This window comes from Lycium barbarum, chromosome 10, assembly GCF_019175385.1.
Source record: "Lycium barbarum isolate Lr01 chromosome 10, ASM1917538v2, whole genome shotgun sequence".
NCBI classification, from domain to species: Eukaryota; Viridiplantae; Streptophyta; class Magnoliopsida; order Solanales; family Solanaceae; genus Lycium; species Lycium barbarum.
Window position 1 is genome coordinate 10,441,937 of NC_083346.1, and position 26,868 is coordinate 10,468,804.

At 36.5% G+C, this 26,868-nt stretch overlaps 2 protein-coding genes and 1 pseudogene across 5 annotated transcripts; all 3 read left to right on the plus strand.

Annotated features, from left to right (window-relative positions):
• Positions 1-711: 711 nt before the first annotated feature.
• LOC132615963 (putative F-box protein At1g30920) lies at positions 712-3,879 on the plus strand (annotated as a pseudogene).
• A 1,172-nt stretch (positions 3,880-5,051) lies between these two features.
• LOC132614964 (uncharacterized) lies at positions 5,052-19,542 on the plus strand. 4 transcript variants are annotated; one of them, XM_060329518.1, is made up of 11 exons: positions 5,053-5,627; positions 9,199-9,461; positions 10,188-12,431; positions 12,510-12,821; positions 12,902-12,968; positions 13,051-13,920; positions 15,660-16,429; positions 16,522-16,648; positions 17,090-17,368; positions 17,452-17,562; positions 18,938-19,542. In XM_060329518.1, the coding sequence occupies exons 7-11, from the start codon at positions 15,660-15,662 to the stop codon at positions 19,403-19,405; spliced, it is 1,755 nt and encodes a 584-aa protein (XP_060185501.1). In that variant the 5' UTR covers positions 5,053-5,627; positions 9,199-9,461; positions 10,188-12,431; positions 12,510-12,821; positions 12,902-12,968; positions 13,051-13,920; the 3' UTR covers positions 19,406-19,542. The 4 variants fall into 4 exon arrangements, with proteins under 4 accessions (XP_060185503.1, XP_060185501.1, XP_060185502.1 ...); XM_060329521.1 differs by lacking the exon at positions 5,053-5,627 and adding an exon at positions 8,584-8,911; XM_060329520.1 differs by lacking the exons at positions 10,188-12,431; positions 12,510-12,821; positions 12,902-12,968; positions 13,051-13,920 and having other exon boundaries at positions 5,052-5,627; positions 15,653-16,429.
• On the plus strand, positions 10,188-11,210 carry LOC132612706 (uncharacterized). Its single transcript, XM_060326812.1, has one exon. The coding sequence runs from the start codon at positions 10,188-10,190 to the stop codon at positions 11,208-11,210; it is 1,023 nt and encodes a 340-aa protein (XP_060182795.1).
• Positions 19,543-26,868: the final 7,326 nt, after the last annotated feature.

The following is a 26,868-nucleotide window of genomic DNA, read 5'->3' on the forward strand; positions in this document are numbered from 1 at the left end:
GGGTTGTAAATGGCACAATGACGTTTTTGCGAACTATTGATGCATATTATGCAGTAATAAAATGCAGTTGTTTACTGGAAAAAAAAAAAGTTGCAGCAACGAGCTAGCTGAAATTGTTTTAAGTTGGCTAAATTTTAAATAGTTTTTAAAAACTTAATATATTTAAAGCGAATAGCCGAATACCCCAAAACAGAGACTGTTTTCTTGAAGCATTATAATACTCTTTTTTTCTTTTTCGCGGATTGTCCTTCATACGGATTGGTCTTTAATGTTTGTCCCTCAAATCGTTGGTCTTTATTTTTTGTTCCTTTTTCTCATTTAGTGAGAATTTGTGGGCCAAAGTACCTATATCTATACAGTGGTGTTTAAAAAAAAAAAATAGTTTCCGTGCCTTTTTTTGCACAAAAATAACCGATAGACGTCAGTCGAATCATTGACTTTCTGATAGTATCCATCGGTTTTTTGCTTGTTTTTAGTAGTGAGAATTTTTGTAGTTTTTGATATTTCTAATTTATTTCTAAAGCCTGATGTATTTTATTTAACCGATGGATTCCCTCGGTTTTAATCGATAGAATCCGTTGATTTTTGTTCTGAGACTATTTCTTACATTAGCAAGTCTGTTGGTTTTTTCTATAACAGACGAACGTCCGTCAATTTTATCCCAAGGAATTTGGCTCCTTTTTAAGTAATGTGTACCTCTAAATGTGAGTTCTCGTTTATTTTTCTTTTTTGTTTAATAGTTCCCGTAAAATTTAACAAATAGAGTTCAATTAATATTTTTTCAGAGACTAAAATTGTTAATTTTTGGTAAACTTAAAGGACCAAAACTATAAATGCATACTTAAGGGACTTCTTTTAACCTACCCTCATAGTTAAGGGATCATTTTTACTAACTTGTGGCAAACTTAAAGAGTTAAAACTGTTAAGTACATAGTTTAGGGACAATTTCCAACTTGAAACACAACTGAATACTGCTTGAGATCAAACTAAACGAACTCAAAAGTACATCGTTTTAGTTTTTTTTTTCTTTTTTTTTTTTTGTTGGAGTTGGGGGTGGGTGTTAAAACTTAATTATGGTTTTTCTAATTTTCAATTGGAAAAGGATATCTACTTTAAGTATACGAACCGAAACAATCAATTTCTAATATAAACATAAATTGAGACCTCCTTGAGATCAGACGCGAAATAACTCATCCAGAAGTAGCTCAAGTTTCCTCGCTGCAATTCGATCCGTTCACCAAGCTGTAGGTTCCTTTAATTTAGCCAATACTTGATCATACTTTTTATGTAAGTATTTATTGATTTGTTTATTTTATTCCCGAATCCTGGTATTTTATAAGGTTAAATTTGTTTCATCCTCCTACCAGGGGCTAGCTTAGGGGATAGCATATATAAGGTTAATTTTTTTTATCCATATATATTAAATTTTGCATCTCTTTGACTTTTTCATGTGTTTACTTTTTATTTTTTATTTCTAAACACTCTTAATGAAAATTTCGCCTCGGACTCTTAGTGAAAATTTCGCCTCGGGTCCTCCACTAAAATTTAAACTTGAGACCTCGTGATGTACATGTATTTATTTTGGTTACTTGATTCGTAAATATTAATTTGCCCTTTCACGTGATCAAGTATCTATCAATTTCTACCGGTCCCAAAAATTAAATTTTTTAATTATGATCCATATCTTTTTTTTTTATTCATAATGATGGTGTCCTAACCCAGTTTAGGCACGTGGACTTTCATGTGATACCTACTGTTTGCCGGTGCATGTACTGGACAACTCTGATCTCTGCCCACCAAAGCTTAGGCAGATAGAAGAAATCAGCTAGTTTTACATGAGCTCTCATGTTCGCCACTCACTTCATTGATTACTAAGTTGCACCGTGGTCTATATTTTATGATTTGAGCTTCTTATTCCATTATTATATGGTTATACTATCCCTCTCTCAAAATTCTGGAGGATCTTGGTATAAAAGATTTAATCCTTTCTTTTGATCAACCGGTACATATTTTGCTGTCATACCAAACAACCATTGTTTTTCTTATTTCTGCTTGATATATTATAGGTAATGGCACTTGAATGCTTCACATGGACTACAGAACTGTTGGGTTCACTACTTCATACAATATGTAGAGTTGATGATGGTGAAACTTTTGAAAGTTTGCCTGATTGTCTCATCATCGATGTTCTGAGTGGGCTTCCCCCACATTCTCTTCTTAGATGTCGATGGGTTTGTAGGCATGGGAGAGCTTTGGTCTCATCACAGGACTATTTTACCACCTTACATGATGATCTCTGTAGAGCTAGTAGACCCATGCTTCTCATACATGATCATTTTGCCAAGCACGGACAGGATCTTTATGTCTTTGGTGAAAACAAGAAGAAGAAGAAGAAGGAGGCCGCCTTCAAGAAACTTCATCTCAGACCTGAGCTGATGATTAATAAGCACTGGGAACACCTGCTTTCTCTTATATACTTTTGTCAAGGAGTTCTTCTGTTTGCTTCCTCAAAGTGGGAGTCAACTTATTATGTTTTCAACCCGATAACACAAGAGGAAGTAACTTTACAACATACACTCACCCCGGCTACTAATGTGCTCTGTACTTTTGTCCATACACAAGACAATTCAGAATTCTTTACGTGCAAGTACGAGACAGTTGTTGTCAGTATTTCGTATATATTTTCCGGACAGGGACGTGGAGGAAAATCCGTTTATCCTCCTCTTTCAACTTTTTGCCATCCAGTGTCAATCCGACAGTTGTTAATGGAGCATTGCGTTGGGTCATGCTGCACGATTTAGAAAGAAAAAAAATACTCCTCCTTGTGAAAACGGAATCATGGTTTTAGAATGGATAAGGAAGAATTCTCTGCTATGCCTCACCCTGGAAGTACTGTGTGATTAATAAGCACTGGGAACACCTGCTTTCTCTTATATACTTTTGTCAAGGAGTTCTTCTGTTTGCTTCCTCAAAGTGGGAGTCAACTTATTATGTTTTCAACCCGATAACACAAGAGGAAGTAACTTTACAACATACACTCACCCCGGCTACTAATGTGCTCTGTACTTTTGTCCATACACAAGACAATTCAGAATTCTTTACGTGCAAGTACGAGACAGTTGTTGTCAGTATTTCGTATATATTTTCCGGACAGGGACGTGGAGGAAAATCCGTTTATCCTCCTCTTTCAACTTTTTGCCATCCAGTGTCAATCCGACAGTTGTTAATGGAGCATTGCTTTGGGTCATGCTGCACGATTTAGAAAGAAAAAAAATACTCCTCCTTGTGAAAACGGAATCATGGTTTTAGAATGGATAAGGAAGAATTCTCTGCTATGCCTCACCCTGGAAGTACTGTGTGCAACTCAAAGCAAGCGCATCGAACTATGACTCTTTTTCTGAAGGATGATCGTTTGGCTTTCTGTAACTTGCTTTTCCCTGAGTATGCTATCGATATATGGATTTTGGAGGATTATGAGACGCGGGCGTGGGTCAAAAGTTACAAGGTTAATCTCTCTGATAGGAGAATTTTCCCTTTTAGTTTGTGTTTCATGGAAATTCCATCGCCTATTGGCGACAAATCTGGGCGGATAAAGCTTCTGAACATCCAAGAAGGTGAACTTTTGCTTGACATGTGGAATGAAGGGATAATTCTTTATAATTTAGATCATAGAACTATGAAGAGAATTGAATTGCCGCGACAGGAAATGAAGTTATATACTTGTAGTCCTTATATGAAGAGTTTCCTGGCAATAGCCTAATTAACTTCCCTGTTCTTATTATTAACCTTTCTAGTTTTATTGTTTTCTAGTTATCAAATGGTGTTTTTAGTTGTGTTGGTAGTATAATGAAAGTATCTATGCAGTTACATTTGCGAGTACACAGTTTCTTTTCGTCGGTTTTATGCCATGAAATAATTTGTATATTGAAGAAGAAAGGAAACTAAAGTTTCTTTATTTCGTCGGTTTTATGCCATAAAATAATTTTGATATTGAAGAAGAAAGAAAACTAATCAGTGGAATAAAAAGGAATAACAACCACGAATTATGTAAAAGATACATGTATACAACAACATCAACAACAACATACCCACTGTAATTCCACTAGTGGCGTATGGGGAGGGTAGAGTGTCAAACCTTACCGCGACATACATGTATATGAATCTCAAAACATTCATCTTGAGATATATAAAACCTTTAGAATAAATACATTACTAAAAGGCTAACTGCATTTCCATCCAATTAAGAGCTCCAGGAGGAAAACTCCAAAGGAATAAACATCAGCTTGAGTAATTGTGGAAGTCACAAGTAGTCGTTGGGTATACAAGTTAAGTTGCTGAAGTAGAAACAGTTGCAGCAACGAGCGAGCTGAAATTGTTTAAAGTTGGCTAAATTTTAAATAATTTTTAAAACTAGATATATTTGAGGGGAAATTTCAATAATGTACAATCTAGCATACAAAATTACATTTGTGTCGCCATATTTTTAAATTACACCCCGCATAGCCACTTTTTCACAATATACAACTTTATATAGACAATGTATCAACCTTGTATAAACGTGTATAATAATGTATAGAGTGTATAATGATGTATAAGAGGTGTTTATATCCAAGAAAAATTCAATTGTATACAACAATATACAACATTTTTTCAATTGTAGCGAGGGTACAAATATACAATAGGCTTTTGAAGTGAGGGATACAAATCCATTTCGGGTAGTTTACAAACATGGGCTATTACAGGTAATTAGTTTTCCTAAATAGTCATAGAGGGTTATTTTCCCCATATTTAAAGCGAATAGCTGATTTTTTTTTTGCGCGGATTGACCTTCAAAGGCTCTGGTCTTTGATTTTTGTCCTTGGCCTAATACTCTGAGATTCTGCGTTCGAACCCCAACCCCATAAAAAACAAAATCGCAAGGCAGAGGTTTACAAAATTTCAGCTAAGTGATTTTTTTTTTTTTTTGCCTTACGTTGGAGTTTTGCCTTTATTCCTTAAGGTAGAGTTTGAAACTCTGCCTTGCGAACCTAAACTCTACCTTGCGAATTTTTTTAAAATTTTCGACTGAGCGGGGATTCTAACCTGGAACCCAGATTTTTTAGTGAAGGGGAAACAATTTAAAGACCAGCAATTTGAGAACCAAAAATTAAAAACCATCCCCAAATTAGGTCAATTGTGCAAATTGTCCATAGCCGATTACCCCCACACAGACTGTTTTCTTGAAGAATTATGGAATGTGAAATCCAGACCTAATCACCCGGTCCAAAGTAAAAGGCCCAAATCCGAGAAATCCTGTCTAAGGCCAACCTATTAATACACCTACCACAGCCTTCGAAAATTGTGGATGATAGCACTACCCAAACCTGTGACCTCAGTCACAAGTCCCACAACCTTAACCACTTGAACTAAGCCTTGGGAGACCCTAGGCACTGTGAATTCTTATGGTTCTCTTGGTTGTACACATGCCCTTATAATACTAAAACACAGCACAAGCCATCTTTTCATCTCTGCTGGCTGCTATGATCCTCGAGGCAGAATTACTTTTTATTTAACTCTTCTTCTTTATTATCCCTCTTTTTTGGTATGTCTACAAAAAGCTGTAACTAGTTATGCTTCTGACTGACGAGGTATGCTTCACAATGACTAGTATGCTTCTTATTCATCTTTTGCTTTGTACTTCCTCTTCTTTGTTAGTATGTTCTCAAGCCTTCATCGTCTTCACGGGGCTGCAATTGGATTAGCTTTTGAATCGACTATTCTTCTTTGTCTTCTGCGCTCTCTGTCTCAAACTCTTTTTTTTTTTTTTTTTCATTTTCTAGGATCTTCTTTATTATCTTTGTTTCTTTTTGTTTGTAGGTGCTAAAATTGTTTTATTCTGACCGATAATGACATATGTGCTAATTTGGGACTATAATATGCAGATCTTAGGTCATATCCTTGTGTGTATAAAAGGTTTAAGATAAACTAAGCTTCAGAAATCGAGAAACTTCTTTAACATCTTTTCTTAATTTCCTCTTCTTTTTTTTTTTCCTGGAGATAAGATCTACAACCAATCATGTAAGTACTACAAACATGCAATCCTGAACAAGAAAAGATAAGATAGACAAAAATGGAAAATGAGTTACTGCAATTGCGTTAAGCCATCCCACTGTAGAGAAAAAGAAGATAAAGACAACTTTTTAAGTCAAAACGCACTACTAAAAACAAGCTATTTACCTACACGGGTTACCGAGGGACAAATTTGATGTCACTATTCCGAGGTACTTTGCCACGGCGTTCCTCGGAAAAGTCAAATATTTTAATTTTTAATTATTTTTTAAAGATACCGAGGGACAGGACTCGGTAAATTATTTGACTTTTTTAAAGTCAACATTTAATTGACTATACCGAGGGACTCTATCGGTACATAATAAAAAATAAATTAAAATTTCCAAGAGAGACCCTCGGTAATATAAATATAAATATTTTGAATTTCTTTTTTCCTGTACCGAGGGACACCATCAGTATATTAATAAAAAATAAATGAAAATTAAATAAAATGTACCGAGGGAGTCTCTCGATAGAGTAGATATAATTATTTTGAGTTTTTTTTTTTGAAATTACCGAGGGACGTCTCTTGGTAAATTGAATATGTAAAATTGATTATTTAATAAATAATTATTTTATATTTTTTAAATAAAAAATAGCAATGGTGTCAATTGGTAAGTCCCTCGATAATTGTTTAAAGTTTTTTGTTTTTTCTTTTTTCAGTTATATTACATTTCTAGACTTATCATAAGAAAATTAACTAGTACCACTTATTTATTGTACCGAGTAAAAGTGTATAGTGATAGCACTCTAAAGAATGTTATAAGTGATAAGTTTAAAAAGTGATAGTATAAATAGAAGTGTTCTTAGTGGCATCCTTAATAAAAGTTAATGATTGTTTAGCTTATAAATTAACAATGGTTAAAGTGTGATGTATTAGAAGTATTGTTTAGTAATGTTAGTGATTGATAAGTCTATTATATAATAATTCTAGTAAGTAGAAGTATATTATTGGTATTCTTAAGTAATACTGATTGATTAACTTATAAATCGATAATTACACTAAGTAGTCTATATAGTGCATGAGTGGTATCTTTAAGAAATATCATTGATTGATTAGCCTATACGTCAATAATTACAGTACGTGAAATTGTATTTGTGATATTAATCTATTATGTTACAACTGCGTAATGAGTCCGAATGATTATTAAAGATCTGTAACAAAGTCTTAATATCATTAAAATGTCGATTAAAAAAATTCTACAAAGATGGCAGCTCATCGTTTCCTCTATTTAATTATCGCTACCATTACGACATCTCCCATCATTATCAATTATTGTCACTGCCTACCATTATTAACTGTCACTACTCACAACCACTGCCATTATCAATTACTATAATCAACGTACAATGCCACTAGTCACTATTTACAATCATCACCACCAACCACCATTTTTACAACACACCATCGTTCATGACTACCTGCAATCACCACAATCAGTCACCACTATATATCGTCTATCACCGTCATCCTTCACCACTATGTATCGTCAATCACCGTCGTCATTTACCAACATTATTAGCTATCACTATCAATCACCACCACCAACTACTACTAGTATTCATTACCACGAGCTACTACCTACAATACCACCATTAGCCGACACCATCTTCAGTTGACACCTACAAGACCACCTCTAGTATTGCCACCACACCAGCCTTCATATAATATTTTAAAAAATATTTTATTGATAACATATTGGATTCATTTTTGTATTGTATTAAATTTCATACTAATTTTTTTAAAATAAAGACATATTTTACACATTCAAATATTGTAAAGCAAACTGTCTTAACTCTTAATAATGTAGTATTCAGACCTTAACACAATATCTTAGTATTCATATGTGTATTTAGATTCACACATATAGTTCTTAATGCATATCTTAAATATTAAGATATGTGTTTAGATTTTGACGTCTTAATTTTCATATAAACAAATGAGGCCTTAGTTATTTTGAGAAAACAATATTATGAAAAAAATTGTATAAGTTTAGTCATTCTTGATTTGTTTGGAGATAATTTGGTTTGAAATTCCCAAACAAAATTTTATTTCCACTCTTTTATAATAAATTCATCTTTTATTAAAACAATCTCAATTTTGTCTTCACAAATATATAATATATCTTTTGTTAAGTTAAAATTTTATTCAACTGGTGATTCGATCTAAAATAGGCTAATTTGAGTTATCAATTTGTTTAAAGTAAATTGTTTTGCAAGTTTTCTACAAAATTTGATGGTTATTATCTAAATTTAATATTTTTATTTACTTATTATCTCAAAGATTATAAATAGTTTAATACCCCCTCCGTTTCAATTTATGTGAACTTATTTTTTTATTAGTCCATGCTAAAAAGAATGATCTCGTTGTATAATTAGAAACAATTTACCTTTATGCAATGATTTATAGCCACACAAAATATATGTGACTCATTTAACATCACAAGTTTAAAAGCTTTCTCTATTTTTTAAAATTTCATACAAAATCAAATGAGTTCACATAAATTGAAACGGAAAGAGTATATACATTCCATTACCCATCCCCATTTGTGTTAAAAAAAAAAATTAAAAAACTAAAGCTAGAATAAAAGAAACTTAGGCGCTAGAACTGAAAAAAGTTGGGGAAAAAAACAACAGCGGGAACTTAGGCGCCAATTATTTTAGCTAAAAGAAAAATAGAGCACTTTTAACCTAATCATTCCATTTCCCCAAACAAACATTCGGAGGCAAAATTCATTCACAGGCAGTATCAGATTCGATCAAAACACGATTGGGCATCCCTATCTTTCTTCTCCTCCACCTCTAATCTCTCTACCTCTACTAGGTATTCATTTCTCCCTTTTTTCTACATCTACATTTTAAGTTTTTGGAGGATTTGTGTTTGTCAATTATTTATTTTTATTACAGGATGATATACTACAGAAGAACTTGTTTGTGGGAAAAGTTTCATATGGCTATATTGATTTGCAATAGCACAATTAGTCATTTAGTTTCAAAATTTACTGTGAAAGATAATGAGATTGAATTTTCAAAATTTAGCCAGATGACATAGTTTCTCTGGCTATATCGATATGTAAATGCTGAAGTTTACTATGCATCTTCCATTGACAGGACTACAGAGAATGAGGACTACGTAGAATCATTTGTGCTGCTCTCTTCTCAACGGCGCCACTTCAATCACAGGAAAAATTCTCAATGGCGCCACTTCAATCACGAACAGAGGAAAGCTAAGAGACATGAATTAGTTTGAGAATACAGGGCAGAAGATACCCAATTTGTGGAATTGGAAGCAACACTGAACACAAAGCAAAAAAATTGACTTTGCAATTTCAAAGTGGAGACAAAGTTACGGTTTTTTCTATATTCTTGAAGAGGTAAGGTTTATTATTTGAAGTCATTAATTACTGCAATTATTTTGAAGGAATTTGAAGTATTCTCAGCTTAAAATTTGTCATCTTTCTAGATTTTAATAGGAAATATCTTGATTTCATATGTTGCTTAAATTTCCTCTTTTTTATGTGCAAAGATATAATTTTCAAACATTTTAGGCTTATGCTAAATGAATTCTGATTTGGGGTTTTTTTGTGAGAGTATTTTCAGATTTGTTGTTGTTGTTTTTTTTTTTTTTTTTTTTTTTTTTGGCTTAGCTTTAAATTGCCATAGGGTTTAGTTTTCTTTCTAGAAGGTCCAAATAGAGGGAAAAGGATAGCGAGGATTCAAATTATTTATCGGACTAGTTTTGATTGAAGCATTTGTTGTTTGTGTACTGTGGTATTTAGAAGCTTTCTATGAGATCTTCCCCCAAGCCCCTTGTTTTTAATTTGGAAGAATAAGATCAATTTCCTCTTTGAAATTCTAAAGAACAGCTTATTTTTAAACAAAATGAAAAGCCTAAAAACTATTTATTTTGAAATGGAAGGATCATCTATTTTGAAAACAGTATGTCAACTCTTCATCATGTAATCTTTTAAATATTAAGTATGCATGAAATTGTATATCGAATTTAGTTTATTTACTACATCACTAAAGTTGTGTACTAGATGTAGAATTACTCTATGCATCTTAAACTATTCATATGGATTTGTTATTTGTATATATAGATGGACAATGAACATCGTAGATGGATGTATGATAGGGTGTTACCTAATCGACGGGGGTTGAGGGATGAATTTAAGCAAGGCGTTGAGGGGTTTATTAATCAGGCAAATTTATTTTGTCAAAAGGATGGGACAATTAGGTGTCCTTGTGCAGATTGCAATTGTATAAAGTGGTTAAAACCTGAGGATGTTAGGGCTGATCTTTGTAGTAAGGGTTTTATGGACGACTATTATGTTTGGACTAGTCATGGAGAAATTGAGGGTAGTGCCAGTAATATTTGCAATCATAATTTTGTTGCTGGTGAAAGTAGTGAAGATCCTAGACTGCATGAAATGGTTATGGATGCTCTTGGGATGTACAATGAGGGTAACAACCAACAACCTGTTGATCAACCTCCCAATGAAGAGGCACAACGTTTTTATGCACAATTAGAGTCTGCTAGTCGTCCATTTTGCGAAGGCATGTCACGCTCTGCATTGTCTGTTGCCGTTAGATTGCTAAGTATTAAATCGGATGCAAATATTTCTATAGCGGGAATGAACGCTATGATTGAGCTTATGAAAGAACTTAATCCGAACTTAGACATACCCGATGATTACTATAAAGCAAAAAAATTGGTTTCCAAATTAGGTCTCTCGTCTATGAAAATTGATTGTTGTGAAAAAGGTTGCATGTTGTATTATAGGGATAATGCAGATTTAGAGAATTGCAAAGTTTGTGGAATATCTCGTTTTAAACAGCTTGCCAGCGGTAAGAGGGTTGCAGTTAAGGTGATGCATTATTTACCTCTTATACCAAGGTTAAAGAGGTTGTATGCATCACTGAGTTCTGCTCCTCATATGAGATGGCACTATGAAAATAGAAGGCCACCCGGGGTATTGTGTCATCCATCAGATGGAGAAGCATGGAAGCATTTCGATAGAACGTTTCCGGATTTTGCTAATGAACCAAGGAATATTCGATTGGGTTTGTGTGCTGATAGATTCACACCATTTTCTGTCTCAGCTGCACCATATTCATGTTAGCCAGTCTTTGTCACACCGTATAATCTTCCACCTGAGATGTGTATGACAAGTCCATATTTGTTCCTAACTTGCATTGTCCCGGGTCCACGTAATCCAAAAAGTTTGATTGATGTATATTTGCAGCCTTTGATTCACGAGTTACAGACTTTGTGGCACGAAGGTGTTTTAACATACGACATATCAACCAAACAAAACTTCAACATGCGTGCTGCTCTTATGTGGACTATTAATGATTTCCCTGCCTATGGAATGTTGTCAGGGTGGATGACTGCTGGCAAATTAGCTTGTCCTTGTTGTATGGAAAACACTAAATCGTTCACTTTAAAACACGGGGGCAAGAATTCATGGTTTGATTGTCACCGTCAGTTCTTACCAATGGATCATGAGTTTAGGAGTATGAGAAATGCATTCAGGAAGAATAAAACTGAACATGACTTACCACCGCCAACATTGTCAGGGGAGCAAATTTGGGAGAGGGTTAGGGACTTGCCTAAGGTGACAGAAACTCCACCTTTTTAGATTAAATGGATATGGGGTTGAGCATAATTGGACGAAACAGAGCATATTCTGGGAGTTACCTTATTGGAAGCATAATCTTCTCCGACATAATCTTGATGTCATGCATATTGAAAAGAATTATTTTGATAATCTGTTTAATACAGTGATGGATGTTAGGGACAAGAGAAAAGATAACATAAAGGCTAGGAAGGACTTAATGGAATATTGTAGGCGACCAGAATTGCACCTACAACAATCAAAAAACAAAAATAAGATCGCCAAGCCAAATGCTAGTTATACATTCACTTTGGAGGATAAACGAAAGATTTGTGAGTGGATAAAGAGTTTGAGGATTCCCGAGGGGTATGCGTCCAACTTGGGTAAGCGTGTAGATGTGGTAGAAGGAAAGTTGGTGGGTATGAAAAGTCATGATTGCCATGTTTTCATGGAAACTTTAGTTCCTATTGCATTTCGTGGCTTACCCGAAAGAATATGGAAACCAATTACAGAGATTAGTTTGTTCTTCAAAGAGTTATGTTCCAACACATTGAGGGAAGATACTCTACTTTTGATGAATCAGAACATTCGTGTAACCTCATGTAAGCTGGAGAAATTTCTTCCATGTGGTTTCTTTGATGTGATGGAACATCTTCCGGTCCACCTTGTACAAGAGGCACTACTCGGAGGCCCAGTTCAATATAGATGGATGTACCCTTGAGAGAGGTAACTATTATAAATTATTATTTAATTTTTGAATATTGAATAATTCTTGTAGTTCCTATCTAACTTGAAGTTATACAGGAAAATTGGCAAATGTAAACGGTTTGTGAAACAGAAGAATAGGATCGAGGGATCTATATGTGAGGCCTATCTCGCTGCGGAAACCTCTCACTTCTGTTCTTATTATTTTGAGAAACACATTCCATGTTTGAGAAATAGGCCAACTCGAAACGATGAAGGTGAGAATGATCCTTTGGCCCCACCAAAATCCATATTCAATCGACCAGGCCGAGGTTCTAAAACTATTAAAAGAAGACTCCTAACTGATATGGAGAAAAAATCAGCCACAACACATGTATTGTTGAATTGCCCGGAAGTTCAACCATATTATAAGTATGTTTCAAATTATATTATTGAGTTTTTCAATAATCCATACTAATATGTCACTGACAAGCGTTAAATGTGTTGGACAGTTTGTTCGTGGGTATGTATGGCTATGCTCCTGTTTATTCCGAGTTTAGCGAGTGGTTCAAATGTTATGTAAGTGTTAAGCTATAAAATTCAACTATATTTCATTTTTTATAAACTATAAATATTTGCTATTTTTTTTTTTTACCACTAGGTCCATGATCCAAATAATGGCATAGCTGACCAATTTCTGAATGATATAGCTTGGGGACCAGACCCTTATGTCAAAACAATCAAAAAATACAATGTTAATGGTTACAAATTTCGTACTGAAGAAAGCTCCAAGCATTATAAAAGCAATAATAGCGGAGTCTGGGTTAAAGGGGACACTAACAATCAGGATGGAGATATTGATTATTATGGTGTGCTCCAAGAGATTTTAGAACTAGAGTATCCTGGTTGGCCATACAAAAAGTTGATACTTTTTCGTTGTAAGTGGTTTGACCCAACACCAAAAACCGGTACAAGGATCGATCCACATTACAAAATTATTGAAGTTAAGCATGCAAGGCAGTATGGAAGCTATGATCCTTTTGTCATTGCACAAAATGTCAAGCAAGTGTATTATGCTCCTTATCCATTGCGTAGGGATAAATCGGATTGGTGGGTTGTTATTAAAACAAAGCCTGTGGGTCGTGTGGAAGTCGAGAATGCTTTGAATGTTGCATACCAAAATGACATATCGAGTGTTCAAGAAACAGTGGACAGAGAATTAGAAAATGAATTGGAGCATCCTGACAACATATATGAAGAAATTGATCTCGGGGAAGGAACTTCCATGGCAAATGAAGAGGAAGAACTATCTGTTGATGATGAGTACTCTTCTTATGAGGAAGATCCAGCAAACAGTAGTGACACAAGTGAAGAGGAAGAATTACCTGTTGAAAATGAAATAAGCGAGGAGGAAGAAATAAGCGAAGAACTATTTGTTGATGATGAGTACTCTTCTTCTTAGTCCCGTGCCCTAAACTCTCAACCCTGAATGTTCTTTGGACATTGATGAAAGCTTGGTTTTCATTTGCAGGTTCGGGTTCAGGTTCTTGTTTTTGTTTGTGCTTATGATAAAATGGATGTTTTTCCAGTAGCACCAGTAGCAGTAGCAGTAGCTTCAACTTCTTTTTCAATGCCAGTTATTTGTTTTGGTATTCTGATTATTGTTCTTGTTGCTTTTGATTCTGATTATTGTTCTTGTTGCTTCTTTTTTTAAGTTGCTTCTTGTTGATTATTGGTATTAAGATGCATATATAGCCAAATTTGTACTTGATTATCATTCTCTGCAAGCTTGATTGAACTGCTTATGATAAAATGGATGTTTTTCCAGTAGCACCAGTAGCAGTAGCAGTAGCTTCAACTTCTTTTTCAATGCCAGTTATTTGTTTTGGTATTCTGATTATTGTTCTTATTGCTTCTGATTCTGATTATTGTTCTTGTTGCTTCTTTTTTTAAGTTGTTTCTTGTTGATTATTGGTATTAAGATGCATATATAGCCAAATTTGTACTTGATTATCATTCTCTGCAAGCTTGATTGAACTGCTTATGATAAAATGGATGTTTTTCCAGTAGCACCAGTAGCAGTAGCAGTAGCTTCAACTTCTTTTTCAATGCCAGTTATTTGTTTTGGTATTCTGATTATTGTTCTTGTTGCTTCTGATTCTGATTATTTTTTTCAGTTTTTATTCTTCTCTGATTATAATAATGAATTATGAACAGTACATCCTGAACATATTCGTATTAGTTGCAAGCCTTAAGATACTTTCTCACTTAGTCACACATCAAATTACATATTTTAGATGATATCAACAGTCTCCACACGAGCGTTGTATCAAAATAACAGGAATAGACCTACTTGACAGATTAGTACAGAACCGCCTAGCATTTGCAGAACCATATTTCAGCCAGCACACTATAGTCAAGCGTGTACAATTGACGAGCAAACAAACTTGCCTATTTACAGAGTCAACCAAGTTAAACAACACAGTGTAATTGCAGTGTATACCCAGTCATCATTGAAGAGATCAAAGCCTGTAATTGCAGTCTTCTTGTCTTTAGTACAGCAGCAAATTAAACTCTCCTCCTAGTGTACAGCAGCAGCAAAATGCTACATTTATGCACACCAGCAGCAGCAACCTCAAGGCCTGCACACCCTTTTATCTGGCCACCTTAAGTTGTCCATGTAGCACCTAATGCATCAATAGCAACCAAGGCCACCAGTCTGCTAATGTTCTCCAGCTTGCCAAAAATTCCTCTACATTCCTGTTAGTATCAGTGATACTTCAGCACCAGTAACCAATTCCACCTCCTCAACACATCGTCTCCCATATACCTAGAATTCAGGCTCTCCACCCAAAACAATTGTAAATGAATGGTTCCTTCAATCTGTATCTTCCCATCAAGTATTTCAACCAAAAAACCATATTTCCCATTTTGCCCCTGATCATGAAAATCAGTCTTAAAATTCCAAACCATCAGGTTCTCCTTACAACATATTTAAAATGATTGTATACATCATTATCCATCATCCTAACAGATTTTCGACCTAGAAAAACCATATTTCCCATTTTGCCCCTCATTAAGAAATACCAATGAAATCCTCCCTCTTCTACTTATTGTCAAATTATCAATAAAACACTGATATGCTGTCAATAAGCAGATGAAATGTCCACTTCAATAAAAAAAAAACTTAATCCTCAACATATTAGTTTTAACAATCTCATTATCCAGTAATTAGCTAATTTATTATGTTCTAACAATCTCAGTTTGCAGATGGCATCAAGTGATAAAAATGACCGACATCGGAGTAATAGTTTGCCTGGGAAAAGTACTATTAAGATTAAGCGCGGGAAGAATACTACCAAGAGTCAAGGAAAATCAACCGTCTCTACATCGAGGGCATCTCATTCTTCTATTCCACCATTGCATCCTCCTTCACATGGCCCGTCGTCAAAGAGTAAAGAGAAATCAACTGTATCTACAACGAGTCCATCACTTTCTTCCATTCCACCAGTGCATCCTCCTTCACATGGCCCGCCATCAAAGAGTAAAGAGAAATCAACTGTATCTACACCGAGTCCATCACTTTCTTCCATTCCACCAGTGCATCCTCCTTCACAGGGGACGTCATCATTTTCACATTCTTTTTATGGTACTCTGCCTCCCCTAGGCTATAGCTTGATCCCTCCCCCGGGATATAGTCCGATGCCTCCACAAGGCTATTCCGGGATTTCACCTACTGCACCTTTCTACAATATGCCTCCCCCAGGCTGTTCCTCGATGCCTCCCTCTTATATAACTCCACCTGGAATGCATTGCACTTACCTCGCTGCCATGGAACGATGTCCATCTCCAGAGACTCCTTCGTCAGAGGCCACTCGATCAGCCAGTCCACGCCTTTCTAGGCTAAATGTTGGATCGAGAAATTCTGAGGCATCTCCTAGCCGTTCTTCTACTCCGTCTTCAGTTGATGGTCCAAATCTTCCATCACCTGGAAAGGTAGATCATCTACGGAGGGTGCGCATCATCGCTGATGGAGAAGGGTAAGTTTATTCTTCATTACATTCTAATTCCTCTATTATTTTCTAATTTTTGAGTTAACAATTTTAAATGTTTTAAAATTGTTGTTTTGCAGGTTTTATCCTTCTAGGCCAGCTGCAAATGCAATCTCAACAGCAATACAAAAACTTTATAGTGGTGCCTTCGCGACGTGGGGTGAAGTGTCGTGTCATACGCAGCAGGCGATCCTTAATGAGTTTATGGTATGTATTTGGTAGAGTTGATAAAGAAAAATCACAGCAGAAGGGAAATCTTTCATGTTTAAACTGTGACCGAGTTTTCCAAACTAGACACTACTTCTATGTAAACGGATTGCTTATTAGAAAATCTGAACCCAGCAAGTTGCTGATGAACAAGCATTAAGAGTTTGCTGTAGATTCTAATGTGCTGTGCTATCGACAAAGACTATCGGATTCGTGTCTGAATGAGAATTACACTGAACTTGGGAAAATAGAAAATGAACGTATCAGGTTACTGTGATTTTCATAGTGTTATCTACTCATCAAAATCAGATCAACCTGACAGGATGATCTTTAATACTTAATTACAGAGATCATACAGATTTCATCGTCTAATTTTGTGTTCTTAGTGTAGGCACTTCCGGACATCTGTTTCTGTGATGTTTGTTACATATTTGTTTGCAGAAAAAGTGTACGTGGAACCCTGTCGAGGATAATGTTATTAGAAGTAATTTTACAAAGAAGGCGAGTTCTCGGTTGTCAAACATTTTTTCCGAAGCTCGGAAAAAAGGTCAAAAACCTGGCTGGCTTGGGACAGATTACTGGGAGGAGCTTAATCAATACTGGGCTACGCCGGAGTTTCAAAAGAAGAGCGCCCAGACAAAGGCAGCTCGAAAGTCTGAGAAGGGTGGCTCATTGCACACTTGTGGTTCAGTGTCCATGGGGACTGCTAGGAGGAAATTGGTAATTGTTTAACCATTTGGATGGTAGCAAATACAATTACAAATAATGACAAAAAACATTAACTTTGTTTATTTCATTTGCAGCAAGTTACTCTTGGTAGACCACCCAATCGTCATGAGGTATGGAAGAAGACACATACGAAAATTGAAGACGGAAAAGAAGTTTGGGTCGAGCCACGGGCAGAGGATACCTATGTAAGCTCTAAACTTATGTGAAATATATTTGACTAGTAATATTGTTTTTATGGTTATTGGTAAGACATAAGACACCTGATCACTTAAATACTGCAAATAAAACATTTAATGCTTATTCATGAACTATAAAATGTGTTGCATTATGAAACCTAAGGAATTAAAGGAATACTGATTTAGTACAGAGTATAATTTTCGGATAAGTTACAACCACTGAGCATGTACAAATGTTTACGAGTATCTCGTAGCTGCTGTGCATCAAGACGATAGTACAATTATTTTAAATTATTGGACACTAATAAACTACAACTACCAATACAAAAAATTAAGAAACTAAAGCTGATATCTGTCTACTTTTTTTTTTTTTTTTGCTTAGTAAAGTAGGTGGAATTTCAACTATTGATAGCACTTTTTACATAGACAAAATGATATTAAGCTGAAATCATAGCTCTAGGAGCTTTGAATCCAGCAGGAAGACAAGTAATTATGAAGTAAACTGTGACCTTATGCTTGAGCCTTCGAAATAATAAAGCTCTTTCTCCTTTCCAATGGAAAACTGCTATAAATATTTTCTTCATGAAAGTCTGCTCTTCACTTCTTGGCCTTACTGTTGCAGTCTCTTCTTTGTTTTCTCCATCTTCCACTGAATCTCCCCAGTGAAGTGGATAGCTCCTCAAGAACACTCTTCTATTATTGTAATCTTCGTTCCGGAAACTTCTTGATCCTGCTCCATTTTCCTTTTACTATCTGTCTACTGCTATAATATTACACAATAGTTTTTTGTTGTTGCTAGACCTGTAACAGAGAAAAGTAGAGGTTAATCTTACCTATCACATTATTATTTATGTATTGGCCAAGGAGAGTTGTAAAACGTTATCTTCGGTAGCTTAACATGTAATATGAAAAAGCATTTTCCATTTGATTAACGAGGAAGATTTTTAGTATCCATCTTCCTTTTTCAAATATGAGATTGTCCTGGCCTCCAATTTTTCTCAACTGAATGAACACTAATACAGTACTTAGCTTTAAGAAATTGATTAAGCAGAGAAGATTTATTCTAAAATTCCACCAAACCTTAGCTTTAACATCTATGCTGATATCCTGTATGGATCTAAAACCAGCCCCTCCTTCCTTTGTAGGAAGCAAAGACCATATCAAGCTTTCCAATGATATTTTTTCCTTACTTGATCTTCACCCCAGAAAAAATTAGCACTAAATTTTACAGTTACTTCACATAATGGGCAGGTCATATGATCAATCATACCCCAAATATGAAGCCTATCTCTTGTGTATATTTTTCCCTGTATTGCAATGTAAAGTATAAAGATCCATTTTGGCATACTGTTTATTTATATACTAAAATTTACTTTTTATGTAGAATCGGTATAATCAAGCGATGGAGGAGCTCACTAGGAGTCAGTCGACCGATGATCAAGGCAATACAATCATGCCATCGGAGGAACAAACTATCTCCTGTTGGTTGGACGTGGTTGGCGGCGTGAAGAAGGGAAGAGCATACGGCCTTTGCTCCGAGAAGAACTTTCACCGCCTCCACTGTGGATTGCAAGGTATAGGAAGTTCTGCCACTGTGTCAAATGAGAAGCTTGAGGAGATGCGACACGAACTTCGGGAACTTGCTAGGAATTATGAGGAGGAACGTAAGAAAAGGTTGGAGGAGGAGCGACGTAGGATAAATCTTGAGTTAGATGTCAAAGAACTCAAGAATCAGGTGTGTAACCTCATCAAGTTGCCTCGCTCTCCGCCCCCGAGCCCCGATCATGATGATGGTGAGGATGTAGAGGATGAGGAGGATCAGGAGCATGGAGAGGCTGAAATGGAGTATTAGGTGTCCGTTGTTATTTTTGTTCTAACTTATGTTATTTTGGATTGTTTGAAGTCTAGTGGGATGGTATATGTTTGGATAACGTTGACGTTGGTTGGATTCGTATGTTTTTTGTTGGCTTAATTTTAATGTTTGAATTATTGAGATGTTTTTTATAACAGGTGCTACAGTGAAAAATAGGCAATGCTTGCCAAAATATTACCAGAAATATTGAGGGACTTACCGATACAGTCCCTCGGTAACTTGTGTAATTGTAAATATCAGATTTTTCAGGTGACTGAGGGACGTCCCTCGTTATTTTTCAAATATCAAAGTGCTTTTCATTTAGCTTACCGATGGACATTCCTCGGTAAAATGAAAAATCTAATTGTTAAATATTTATATTTATCGAGGGTTGTCCCTCGGTGTATTTAAAAATTTAATTTGATTAAAATTAATATACCGATTGCTGTCCCTCAGTAAATGATATATCAATATTATATATATTTTTTAAGTATCGAGAGTCGTCCCTCGGTATATTTAATTTTGCTTGAATATGATGGAAGGGAAGTACCGAGGGATGTGTGAGGGTCTCCATCGGTATTTGCCGAGAGTGTCCCTCGGTAAATATTACCGAGGGTCAAATTCCCTACGAGCCTAGTACCGATGGTGTCCCTCGGTAAATCCTGTTTATCGATGGACGTCCCTCGGTAAATTCCCTAGGTAAATCAGGATTTTTTAGTAGTGACGCATGCATCGAGAAAGAAAAAAAAAGATGGATAAAGACACTAGCATTTAAAAAATTTAATACTCAAAATCCCTAATCAGTGTGGCTCTCACGATTGACATTAGACCTTCCAATATCAGTGCCTTATAAATCATTATAATATTATATATTATGAATTGGCAATGTTTGAGGACAATTTCACTGGCATAGGTTTACAAAAGGGAACTTCCATAAGCAGAGTGCATAAAAATAGGATTTTGGCCATATACACCATCAGATATAAAATAAGAAACTGCATGCATCACTTACCAAGAAAAGGAGGCGAAAATTAGTCACATATAAGGTTCCAGCTTCATCAGTGTTGACAAGAACTACCCCATAACCCTGGAAAAATTAGTTAATGTTAGATTCGATTCCATGGCTGATTTGAATGAATCTCTATATAAAAGAACCCTAAAACGAAAGAGAGAAGAAGGTAGAGAGAGAAAGCCTCATTTTCTTTATTTCATCCGAAAAATGAATTGATGTCTATGTCTAGAAAGTTCTGTCATTACAAATACATTTTGGGCCACGGGTCCCGAACTGGGCCTTGTGTAATTAAATGAAAGCTGGACTAATTAAGTATTGGGCCTATTCGGCTGGACTCTAGAAAAGTCATCTACAATGGTTAGAAAATACCTAAAACCATTGTAAGTTCTAGTATTGTAAGGGCCCCATATGTCTAGGTGAACAAGTTGAAAAGGTGTTGTGGTATGGATGGTGCTGGGAGGAAAAGGTAATCTCTGTTGTCTAGCCATAGGACATATAGGACAGATAAAAGATTGTTTAGAGGAGACCTGAGATGCTAGGGAGGGAATTGATTTCAATTTAGAAAAAGGGATGTGACCTAGCCTTTGATGCCAAAATAAGTCCATTTTATTCAAAACAGAAAAAGCATTACAACTGTGAACAGGGGACTGGGATATAACAGGAGGAGATGCTTCAGAACAGGAAGAATTACAAGCATGAGCAGAAATGGGAGAATCAGTAGACAGATCAGGAAGTAGAAAATAAAGCCCATGTGCTGCTTTACCAATTTCCAATGGCTTCTTCAGAGAAGGGCCCTGTAGAGAGCATGAGAAAATGCTAAAGATAGCCAGGCAATTTAATTGATTAATGAGTTGGTAAACAGAAATAAGATTAAACTGGAAAGAGGGGACTAACAGGACATTATGTAGAGTTATGTCTTGTTTCAAAGATAGTGAACCAGTAGACACAACTTTTACTTTATATCCATTTGGTAAGGTGATTAGATATGGCTTAGCTAAGGGTTGTATATGGTGAAGTAGATGTTTAAAAGGGGTCATATGATTTGTAGCACCTGAGTCTAAGATCCAAGGGCTTCTACCTAACTGAGCAGATAAGCATGTGACAACAGAATTAACAATAGGAAATTGTGAAACAGGGAGATTAGACACACCTGCAAAGTTTGCAAAACCAGTTTCTCCTAAATTTGTAAAGGTATGATCAGGAGTAGAAGAAGTTGCTGCTGGAAATGTTGGAGAAATATTTGCCTGATGGAAAAGAGCTTTAAGTTGATTGTATTGCTGGAATTGTTCTCTATTTAACCCATAAACTGGAAGCTGAGGATCATTAGGCCCAACAGACAAGGGTCTAGGAGAAGCACCACCAGTGAAGGTATCATCTATTTGAACACAAGAAGCTGATTTCTTGTTCTTTGTGAATTTGAAATCAGCAGGGAAACCATGGAGTCGATAGCACTTGTCTATGTTGTGGTTTGTCCTTTTACAATACTTACAGAACAAACCAGGTGCAGCTGAGCTCTTTTTAGGATCAAAATGAACTCTCTGATTATAGTTTCTGTTGGAGTTGTTGGATGTAGAAGCAGAGAATGAGGCTGAGTCACCAGAAAAACCATGAGTAGGGGGCTGAGATTCTTTTTGACTCTCATCTTGCTGGAGAAGGGAATAGGCTTTGCTGATGGATGGTAAAGGGGACATCAATAGTAGGCTACTCGTAACGGTTGAGTAAGAATCATTGAGACCACTGATGAACTGAAACAGATGTTGGTCCTCAATAAATTTGTGAAGAGCCCCACAAGTACAAGTTGGACCAACATAAGCTGAAGAGAGCTCATCCCAGAGACTCCTCAATTTAGTGAAGTAGTTGGCAATATCAGAGGAACCCTGAGATGTGAGACTAATTTCCCTCTGCAGTTGTATGTACTTTGACCCATTAGACTGTCCAAACCTATCGTTGATATCACCCCATACCTCCTTCGCAGTGGGGAGACACATGACACTGATGTCAATTTCCCTAGTCAAGGAGTTAGTAATCCAAGCCTTGACCATGTCATTACACCTTTCCCAAAAGGGGTAAAGAGGAGAATTCTCAGCAGGTTGAGCAACCTTCCCAGTTATCATTCCTAATTTGTTTTTGGCAGACAAAGATGTGACCATACTACTACGCCAATGTACAAAACCTGTCCCATTGAAGGGAATAACAACTAATTGACTACCAGGGCTATCGGAGGGATGAATGTCAAAAGGGTGTGAAGAGTCTATTGTGAACTCTTCAAAACCCTGAGTGTTACGAACAGCAGTAGAAACACCAGAATTCGGCATACTAACAACCAACAATGTATCCAAATCTACTAACAACAACCAACAATGTATCCAAATCTAGTAACATTCACCAACACTACTCGGAACATACAACAACAATGTGATATCAATCAAACGAACAACAGTAATCAACTGTGTTCGAATACAAACCCTAGTTTGTAGCAGTGACGAAAAAAATCACGAAATTGACCTTCTTGATGCGGAAATAACAGATACAATAGAAAGCAAGGAAATATATTACCGAATTTGGCACAAATTTGAAGATTTCTACACAGATTTGCACCCAAATCTAAACTACCCGAATGTTTTTCAGTTTCAAACACGGGTAACATCGGACGATAGCTTGTGACCAGATGAATCGATTTTCATGCTCTGATACCATGTTAGATTCGATTCCATGGCTGATTTAAATGAATCTCTATATAAAAGAACCCTAAAACGAAAGAGAGAAGAAGGTAGAGAGAGAAAGCCTCATTTTCTTTATTTCATCCGAAAAATGAATTGATGTCTATGTCTAGAAAGTTCTGCCATTACAAATACATTTTGGGCCACGGGTCATTTCCCGAACTGGGCCTTGTGTAATTAAATGAAAGCTGGACTAATTAAGTATTGGGCCTATCCGGCTGAACTCCATTAGGCCCAACAGTTAACCTTGAGAGTTGCGCTGACTAAAAATTCTGGCAATTGAAGAGAACAGAAACTACTAAAAGCCTCTACATAATAAAGTTGAGGCTTCTGTATAGAGGCATTTCACCAAACACTTATTAATAGTTTGTTCCAACTGAGTTTTGTTCCAATACAGTACATCTTCATGATCTAAATGAAGCCCTATTAAGAGGCTTATGAGGAGATAAATAAGAAAACAATCATTAGAAAGAAATAATCAAGATATACAACACTTATAAATATAATCAATCTATAAATTAATATTAAAAAAAAAAAATTAACCTCCTCACAAGCCAGCATCATGTCTTCCCAATAAATCAGGAGAAATATTAAACAACAGTTTATGTGTGGGGAATCATATTTGTATCTTATGCATTAGACAATAAGTGCTTCTAAAGATAGAAAATGCAGAAATAAACTGTCAGCATCTTCTTCTTCTTCTTCTTCTTCCATTTAAAAAAAAAAATAGCTGTCAGCATCTTCTTTGAAACAACCTGAGGACTTTATAGACTTCCTTCATGGTTCTTCACAATGTCTCACTATATGTAAGTCCCTTGGATTTGAAGGGGGAAATTATTCTCAATTCACTACTTAACCTAAAAGATAATTTACTAAAGGTAGATTTTCTTTAAAAAAATTGGATAAATGTACCTCAAAGAAACATCGATTAACATATAATAGTTTCTTACGCTGAAGAGAATCTAAAAGGCTTAAAATAGTCAAAGATTTCAGCAAAACAAAAAAGGAAGAAAGATTAGTTCAATCACATCTTTGTCCAAAAGCTTTACAAGTCAATAACTAAATTGGGAAAAGTAAGGAAAACAGTTAGTACAAGAAGTCCAACTTACTCCAAATAGGCCCTTGGGGTCCTACTAAGAGTTACAAGGCAGCTTTTTAGTTAAAGCTAGGAGATCAGTTCCTGTGCGGGACGGGAATAAAGGCTGCTAAGATCAGAACCCCTGACCTAAGTATTAAGTTCCCTCAGAATGAGATGCCGATCTTCTACAGAAAAGTTAAAGCTAAGCCACTATTTTTAATCGCTACTTTATCCTATCAAAATATCGCAGGGACACATTAACAATTCATAAGGTGGTTTGGTTAATCGTAATAAACTCCTTTAAGCACCTAAAAACTTAGGTGAACTGTCAACTTTTAACCAAGATCATACACCAAGCCAAGCATACAAACATTTCTCTAATCTCTGAATTGCTCCATCTTTGGTTGTATGACATACTCTTGTTGTGTATAGGCTGGCACCTTTTCTGTGATTGACAAATCCCTATGTTCGAAGCTAAGGGCCAGAATTTTTATTTTATTTTTCGATAAATTAACATAGAGGGATATGGAACCCCCCCCCCCCCCCCCCCCCCCCCCCCCCCCGTCCAAAAAAAACACACACACACAAATAAGACAACATATCATTTACATATGATACTTTATTTTGTGCAAGTATCTTGGGTCTATTGTTGAGAACACTTGTAATATTTCTTCTTTAATAAGATCTGCAGCAGCAACATGGACGTAGCTCTCACATTGAGGGTGAACCACTATTAATCTGTGTGTGTTATTTATTTATTCTTCGCTTACATCACGGCGTAAGTAGGTTCTGTCTAAGGAGGTTGGTATTTAAGTGGTCCAGCTGTGACCCTCCAATCTTTCCTGGGAACCTGCTTACAAAGGTCGGATTTGGGATTAAAATCTTAACAACTGGTATCAGAGCAACATGTTGTGTTGTGATTTAGAAACGATGGGAGGAAAAGATGGTACGACGCACGACATCGGTAAATTTGATGGTACAAATTTTGCGTTCTGGAGAATGCAAATTGAAGATTATTTATATGGCAGAAAGCTTCATGAACCTCTGAGTCCGAAACCAGAGGAGATGAAGCAAGCAGATTGGGATCTCCTCGACAGACAAGTTCTGGGAGTCATTCGGCTGACGCTGTCGAAGAACGTTGCTCACAACGTGGCAAAGGAGAAGACCACCGCAGATATGATGAAGGTATTGTCTGACATGTATGAGAAACCTTCGGCAAATAATAAGGTATTTCTCATGAAGAAACTATTTCATCTAAAGATGATGGAAAATGCTCATGTTGCTGCACACATAAATGAATTCAATACCATTGTAAATCAATTGTCATCGGTAAAAATTGATTTCGATGATGAAGTACAAACTCTAATTTTGTTGGCATCCCTACCAAATAGCTGGGAGCCAATGAGAGCAGCGGTTAGTAATTCTGTCGGCAGTGGCAAACTAAAGTTCAACGATGTAAGGGATCGTATCCTTGCCGAGGAGGTGCGCAGGACAGATTCTGGAGAGGCATCGACAAGGAATTGCAGGGGTCAATCCAGACCAGGACGAACACTTGAGTGTTGGAACTGTGGAAAACCAGGTCACTTCAAGAAGAACTGCAGGGCGCCAAAGAAGGAGGACAACAAGGGGGTTGGAATCAACGCTGCTACGGAAGACATTGGCGATGCGTTGTTGCTATCGGTTGACAGCCCGATAGACTCTTGGGTGCTTGACTCAGGAGCGTCCTTTCATACCACCCCACATCATGATATAATGACAAACTACGTGGCTGGGAATCTCGGCAAAGTTTATTTAGCCGATGGAGAGCCGCTAGACGTTGTTGGCACGGGAGACATTAATTTGAAGATGTCAAATGGATCCTCGTGGAAGATTACAAAAGTTAGACATGTTCCAAAGCTGATGCGAAAGTTGATCTCAGTAGGTCAGCTTGATGATGAGGGATGTGATCTCAACTTTCGTAATGGGTCTTGGAAGGTGGCGAAAGGTGCTATGGTAGTTGGCCGAGGAAAGAAGATTGGCACTCTCTACATGACGACTAGCTGTCGTGATACTGTTGCTGTGGTTGACAACACAAAGAAGACAGATTTGTGGCATTGTCGGCTGGGGCATATCAGTCAGAAGGGGATGAAGCTGTTGGTGACAAATGGCTTAATTCCGGAGCTGAAGACGGTGGACCTTCATACGTGTGAGAGCTGCATTCTCGGAAAACAAAAGCGAGTAAGCTTCTCAAATGCAGGCAGGGAGTTGAAGGTCGAGAAGCTGAAATTGGTGCACACAGACGTGTGGGGACCTACCACTGTCCCCTCTCTTGGAGGATCACACTACTACGTGACCTTCATTGATGATTAAACCAGGAAGGTATGGGTTTATTTTATGAAAAATAAATCCGATGTGTTTAGTGTATTCAAAAGATGGAAAGCCATGGTCGAGAATGAAACAAACCTCAAGTTGAAGTGTTTGAGGTCCGACAACGGCGGAGAATACACCGATGGTGATTTCAAACAGTACTGTGCCGATAATGGAATCAAGATGATGAAGACTATTCCTGGAACGCCGCAACAAAATGGAATAGCCGAAGAAATGAACCGAACGTTGAACGAGCATGCTCGGAGTATGAGAATACACTCTGGACTGCCCAAGACATTCTGGGCAG

Excerpts from the sequence above, each read along its gene's own strand:
- LOC132612706 (XM_060326812.1), top strand. The coding sequence starts at position 10,188 with ATGGACAATGAACATCGTAGATGGATGTATGATAGGGTGTTACCTAAT.
- LOC132614964 (XM_060329520.1), top strand. The coding sequence starts at position 15,660 with ATGGCATCAAGTGATAAAAATGACCGACATCGGAGTAATAGTTTGCCT. Across the intron at positions 17,369-17,451 it reads GGACTGCTAGGAGGAAATTG|CAAGTTACTCTTGGTAGACC; the intron begins GTAATTGTTTAA and ends TTTCATTTGCAG. Across the intron at positions 17,563-18,937 it reads CACGGGCAGAGGATACCTAT|AATCGGTATAATCAAGCGAT; the intron begins GTAAGCTCTAAA and ends CTTTTTATGTAG.